The 6,479-nt window shown below is 38.7% G+C and overlaps 2 protein-coding genes across 8 annotated transcripts in view; one reads left to right on the plus strand and one right to left on the minus strand.

The window, feature by feature from the left end:
• The window catches only part of LOC125235865 (WD repeat-containing protein 44), a 36,087-nt gene extending 34,456 nt beyond the window's left edge, over positions 1-1,631 (minus strand). For all 6 annotated transcript variants that reach the window (XM_048142509.1, XM_048142493.1, XM_048142524.1 and 3 more), the window contains exons 1-2: positions 1,443-1,631; positions 301-472 (exon numbers count right to left, since the gene is read on the minus strand). In XM_048142509.1, the coding sequence (XP_047998466.1) occupies positions 301-472; positions 1,443-1,510 (240 nt within the window). In that variant the 5' untranslated portion in view covers positions 1,511-1,631. The remainder of the gene's footprint in view (positions 1-300; positions 473-1,442) is intronic.
• A 1,151-nt stretch (positions 1,632-2,782) lies between these two features.
• On the plus strand, positions 2,783-6,259 carry LOC125237673 (glutathione S-transferase 1-like). Of its 2 annotated transcripts, none has more exons than XM_048144815.1 (6): positions 2,783-2,977; positions 4,161-4,297; positions 4,831-4,961; positions 5,158-5,224; positions 5,319-5,524; positions 6,077-6,259. In XM_048144815.1, exons 2-6 carry the CDS (start codon positions 4,163-4,165, stop codon positions 6,189-6,191), a joined length of 654 nt encoding a protein of 217 aa, XP_048000772.1. In that variant the 5' UTR covers positions 2,783-2,977; positions 4,161-4,162; the 3' UTR covers positions 6,192-6,259. The 2 variants fall into 2 exon arrangements, with proteins under 2 accessions (XP_048000772.1, XP_048000778.1); XM_048144821.1 differs by lacking the exon at positions 2,783-2,977 and adding an exon at positions 3,016-3,161.
• Positions 6,260-6,479: the final 220 nt, after the last annotated feature.

The raw sequence follows: 6,479 nt of genomic DNA on the forward strand, positions 1-6,479 counted from the left end.
TCGGTGAAGAAAAACATTGTGACGAAAAAGGACTAATTCCAATAAGGCCTAGTTACCCTTCAGGTTGGAAGGTAAGATGGCAGTTGCTTTCGTAAAACTAGTGTCTATGCCAAATCTTGGGATTAGTTGTCAATGCGGACCACAGGCTCCCATGAGAGGTGGCAAATGCCGGGATAATGCAAGGAGGATGATGAGTTTTGTATTTACATCACTCCTGTATCACACCCTGTACTCATCTAGTGTTTTATATTTTGATACACCACTATTGATTTCCTAACCAATATTGTTTTAAATACTTACACTTTTAACAGTGTTCTGGTCATTATCCGGAGGGGCGACTTCTGCAGTGGAAATGCTTGGAGCTATACTTGGTGCCTCCACCAGTGTACAGTCAGTCTTTACCGCTGGTTTATCCTTCTCCTTGTCTTTGGAACTGTCTGTGAGGCTTATGTTCCTGCATAGTGATGCTCTCCTAGAATGTAGATAACAGGTGTTTACAAGTAAAAAAAAAATAGGTTTTATTTAGTTGTGGCTCTGAGTAGAATATTATGTTTTCTAAGGACTAATTATTAAATAAAAATGTAGTTGGTAGTGACGCCACATGTGAAATAGGAGAGGTCTTGGGCAGCAATTGAGGTGATAATATTAATTATGTTTATCAAACAAAATATTGTTGTTTTAAACATTAAAAATTCTGTAAGTATAGTCAACCAATTGGAACCCTAGGCCACTCTACAACCATGTCAAAATGACAAGCAATAAGAGGTTTCTTACAATCTGATTTATAATGTCACTATGACATAGTTCTACAGTGGCCTAGGGTTCAAATTGGTTGACTGTACATGAGACCGCGGCAAAACTTCTCAATGTGTTCCTTACCATAAGCTTGTATCTTTATTCAAACATACCTTTGTAAGAAGCTGTATGGCAACTTTATCCATGTAAGAAAGTCCCTGAGTAGTTATTTATCACTCCCCCTAACAATCCTTAGTGATTTTAATAAAACATATGTTATAGAAACAACTAAGTCATTAATAGTAACTCTGGATAGCACCCAGTGCCACATTAACTAAAACAAATTGTTCAACCTCTAGTTGTTTTGTACTGCACATCAATTTCAGTATGTGCATTCTAAATTATTAAACAATGAAGTAGGTACATGTTTTGATCAGTTGTAAACACAATTCCCAATCATAAACCTTTGAATTGAATGTAAATGAGTTACGCATCATTGATTAGACTGTCAACATTCGATAGATCAACCAAGGACGACCCATATCGTTATTGGAAACACCTGCTATAAAGCATTTTAAACAAGTTTAAAAGGTATCTTTATTATGAACTAAGGGATCAGTAACAAGTATTATTATTAGACTAGCTAAAGACCTAAACAATTATATGAACAATTCCAGGAAAGCAGATTGTGTAAACAATTTACTTACTTAGAACCTTTAATGGGTGTGAGCTCTTCGGCATCGTAGAACTCTTCGGAATCACTGCTATCACCCATTGTAAATAAATGAACGGGAAGCAACAATCACTGACTTCGATGTTACTTAACAATATTTACATCATCAGGCAACTAAAAGGAGATTTTAACGAAAAAAAGAAAGTTGAAGATGACTCCAATATTGGCGTTGTAGAATGTAGACGTTCTGTCAACTTGACGTTTCACAGCTGTGAAACCTTAGTCCGTATTGTAGTTATTTAATTCGATTTAGAAATTTATGTCTACGCGGTGGTTTTGTTTTGATATAAACAAAGTGTACATTTTTACTAAAATACATAAAAAATGTATAAACAAATAATTACTGCGCACTTTAAATATTGTTGACATTAAAAATCTTTCACTAGTTCCGTGTGCGTCCGCTAGGTGTCTCAAAAACAGATTACTTTCCTACTAGACAAATCATTTTGTTTTGGTTAAATATTAATAGGTAGTTAGTTAATAACACAGAGAACCTCCTATAGAGTAGAAATCTTGTATATTTTGTTCGCGATACGAGTCACCAGTGTTTGGGGTGCGAGGAGCGGGCGGGGAATGTGTTAAGCGCGCTGTGATTGGCCGTTTCAAGGACGGCGGGCAGTCGCGCCAGATGAAAAGGGACAGAAGTATGACTGTCCCTCTACTGACGCGTAAGTGGCCAATGTAAGTTGACCTATGCCGGCTCTGAATAAATTATAAATATGACTTATTTGTGGAATGTAATGCCGTCTGTTTTTAAATTTGAGCTTCTTGTTACCTTTCCACACTACAGGTGGACATCTTTAAGGCATCAAAATACCCTTTTCCAATTTTTTAGTGCGAAAAACACGCGCTGCTTTCGGGTCTGTTACTTGGTCGATACTGATCGGGCACGGCGAGCGCCCGCGCTTATATCAGTGCAAATACTAGGAAGGCTGGCGACCGCGAGTCGTCTTGTAATGGATGTCTATAGGGGTTGGTCTGTGGTTAATAAATATATTCAATAGAATAATTATGACAATGAATAATAAAGCAGCGATGAGCTGTGAAAACATAAATAGTATTAAAGCAAATAAACAATTTTATACCTTCCTACAACTGGGTAACTTATCATCACGCACGGTCGATACCATACCAGTACTTGTGACGACCTCGCAGTTAGATTGAAAAAGAAAAGTTTTATTTATGTCGGTGTCTGTTGATGGTAATCTATGAACTTAATGATCTCATCCAATCGAATAGATGTACAGTCAGCAGCAGAAGTTCCGTAGCGGGCAAGGTGTTCAAAATGAACTTGACACGATATTATTTTTAAAACAATAAAGCGTGTTAGGATCATTGTGAACACCTTGCCCGTTACGGAACTTCTGCTGCTGACTGTACTAAGTCACTAACTGACACAACAAGCTTAGCCGCCTTGCGGTAACGTCAGTAACCGGCTTCGGAAACTTATTGACCTTATTGTTTTTATTGCCGTGCTAGTGATTGATTCAGTGTTATATTCTCTTCTTAGTAAGTAAACATTGTTATCTAACATTTAATTGTTACTCTACCTAAGTTTAAATTAAAATCAAGTTTTCTTATCACAGTCAGTGATAACGCCTTCCCGGCTTGACTATAAAAGATCTTGACTTTCAAAATTAAATTTAATGTTGCTTATAGCTGACAATACCTATTAACAAATCAAGCGTTATAGGTGAGATAATTAATTATTTTTAAACACGTTATCTACTTTGCACGTTTTGTATATTAAGTATAAGTTTGATATTAAAATAAGCATGTCATGCACACGCAGGTAAATAGACTGAAATTAAAAGTACTTGTGTTGTGAATAATTGTGATTATATCCCTCATGTAGGTACATACATACTTCTTCTTCATCTTCAAAAGGGGGTAGGTAGAGCACATCACATACCAAGTGCTATTCCTTTCCGTGCCATTCTTAGCAAGAAAACCCAATGAGGAGGCACACTCGAAGGTTATGACAGATGGCGCCATCTTATTAGTCCATTGCACAGATAAAGAATTTCATACGTGAGAGTGAGAAGAAGATATTTCTTTCTCTCTCTCACATATGAATGACAGTGACATGCCTCCTCATTGCGATATTGCAGTGACAGGTTAAATTAGCCCATCGTTCAGTCTATGGGGATTAGAGTTTAGCTCTATTGTTATTCACTCTATTATCGTTGGTACAGACCACAATTGGACTTACGACACGAACGGCCCATAGCCTTTTACCACACGGGAAATTCCTTTAATATTTTTTACACTCACAGACCTCACCTTCCCGCGTGGTGCATGACGGGTCAAGAATTTCACCACCCCCTTTCTTCCCGTGGGTGTCGTAGAAGGCGACTATGGGATACGGGTTAAATTGTGGCGTAGGCGAGAGGCTGGCAACCTGTCACTGCAATGTCACAGTTTCGTTTTCTTTCAACCCCTTATTTTGCCAAAAGTGGCACTGAAGCTTTAGTAGTTTCATGTGTTCTGCCTACCCCTTTATGGGATACAGGCGTGATTGTATGTATGTATGTATGTATCTATGTATGTATGTACAGACCTCACCTCGCTTATTTAAACATCAAGCTTATACAAACTGTACAGTCATGCCTTCAGGTCAAATTTGAATTTCACGATATCTATGTTTAAACTATGTATGTACTTATTGTACACAACTATGTTGTTTTCACAGCTATGGACTTGTACTACACCGCGGGCTCCGCGCCGTGCCGCGCGGTCCTCCTGGTGGCCGCGGCTCTCGACATCCAGCTGAACCTTAAGGAACTTAACCTGCAAGCTAGTGAGCACATGACACCGGAATTTCTAAAGGTCTGATGTTAGCGCCATCTATCGTACGCAGTATAAACTGAGAATTTGTTAATTGCCGCCAAATTGCCGCCTAAACCATGCGATTTATTTTGTAATTATTTGGAGGCCAAGATCCATTTTGGGCCACTGAGTAAGTAACAAAGTAACCCCACAATAGTACATTACGATACAAGTGCGGAAAAGAGGAAGTTCGAAACGAGTGGCGATAAATTAAAACACGATCGAAAGGAGTGCTTTAAATCGATACGAGATACGAGTTACGAATTTCCTCTTCGCAGGTGTATTGTAAGATTTGTAAGACTGTACGTTTTTCATTACGTACCTAGTTTACCTATAGCCCTGTGAAGTTTCATCATGATAAGAAATGTAGGTACAAGATACTTTGCGCACTATAAGTAGTGCGGATGAAAAGTACCAACCTACCATATGTACCTATAATATACTGTACGGTCGACTACAAAGAGATGTATCCACTTTTTCACCTTATTGCATTGTAATAAGGTGAAAAAGTGGATACATCTTTTTTTTTTCAGTTAAACCCCCAACATACTGTACCGACGCTGGTGGACGATGGGTTTTCGCTCTGGGAGTCTCGCAGCATCAGCCGGTACCTAATCAGGAAGTACAATAACAAGAAGCTGTACCCGGAAGACATAAAGACCAAGTACGTTTTACAGCTCTGATTGAAAATTGTGATGCTAAAGTGTAGATAATATATAATATATCATAATAGTACATTATGATACAAGTTCGATAAATAAGAAATTCGAAACGAGTGTCGATAAACTTGCGATAAACCAACACACGAACGTAATAAAGAGTTTTCAATCGACTTTTTACGTAATCACTTTTTTTACCAGGGCATTAATTGATCAACGACTGGACTTCGATATGGGGACTCTTTATCCTAGATTTGGAAATTTCATTGTAAGTTTATACCTACCTACCAAATCGTTAGAATTGAATGTTCTGACTTGAATCGTATTATAGTGGGATATTTATTATATGAACATGTTTTCAGTATCCCCAAATATTTGCCGGAAAGCCTGCCGATGAGAGCTTATTCCAAAAATTTGAGGAGGCTCTGGATTTCTTCAACTCGTTCCTGAAAGGCCATAAGTATGCTGTCGGAGACACACTGACGCTCGCGGATTTGAGCCTGGTGGCTACTGTTTCCACGATAGATGCAGTAGGAATTAATTTAGAATCGTATCCACGAGTTCAGCAGTGAGTATCGGCACACCTCGGATACTTGTGATCAAATATATGAAAGAGGCGCGTTCCCAGCACACAATCTTAGCTCGTGTAGGTGAACGCGTAATATGCTTGTATGAGTGAAATATGACAGATCGACTGTTCGCATTTTTGACAGGCGGTAACTGTGAGGTAACCGAGAGGGGGTGGGCGGCACTTTCAGCGGGGAGCGGGAGTGGCGATAGAACTCTTTATTATACTCTGGTATCGGCATGTCCACCAAATCTTTGACTTTTTACAGGCTTGTCAGACAGTAGGCATTTTTATTAATACAAAGTATAATGTGCGATTGGAAGCGGGGCGTCCACTTACCTATCTACGTCTAGTGTCTGAGTTCCTACAGGGAATAACAGAAGTGAAATTCCACCTGCTTCTTAGATATGACTTAAATTAATACTCAAATCTCACTTTTCTGCTAGAATGTTGTTTTATGTGGTACCGATTTGTTATTTAAAAGTAGTTTACTGAAACAATGCTTTAGTGGTCGTAGCGATATTAAGTTAAAGGAAGTTTTTTTTATTCCAGGTGGTTTGAGCTGGTAAAGTCTACCGCACCGGGTTATGAAAAGGCCAACGAAAAGGGCCTACAGAAGTTTAAGGCCCTTGTTGGTCATAGCATCAAACAAAAAACGGAACTTTAAAATATAATGTGACGAGTGGCGGAAAACAGGGGAGGCCTTTGCCCAGCAGTGGGACACATTATAGGCTATAAAAAAAAAAGATTTTGTAGATGTGTTAGTGAAATGGGAAGGTTTTATGTAAAATTATAATATCTACTAAATTATATTAAAATTGTAATATGTTTACCGCCGTACTCTCAAATGTTACTATACCCCTGCACCTCTAGCACATCTTACAACCGCGACTTGACCGCGACTCGAGTCAACGTTCCCGCGGCTGTCAAATCTGTCCTTTTTGGCAGCATAACT

Source organism: Leguminivora glycinivorella, chromosome 2 (genome assembly GCF_023078275.1).
Source record: "Leguminivora glycinivorella isolate SPB_JAAS2020 chromosome 2, LegGlyc_1.1, whole genome shotgun sequence".
Taxonomy (NCBI): Eukaryota; Metazoa; Arthropoda; class Insecta; order Lepidoptera; family Tortricidae; genus Leguminivora; species Leguminivora glycinivorella.

Coding starts and splice junctions, on each gene's coding strand:
- LOC125237673 (XM_048144815.1), top strand. CDS start 4,163: ATGGACTTGTACTACACCGCGGGCTCCGCGCCGTGCCGCGCGGTCCTC. Junction 4,298..4,830: donor TGACACCGGAATTTCTAAAG/GTCTGATGTTAG, acceptor TTTTTTTTTCAG/TTAAACCCCCAACATACTGT. Junction 5,225..5,318: donor CTAGATTTGGAAATTTCATT/GTAAGTTTATAC, acceptor ACATGTTTTCAG/TATCCCCAAATATTTGCCGG.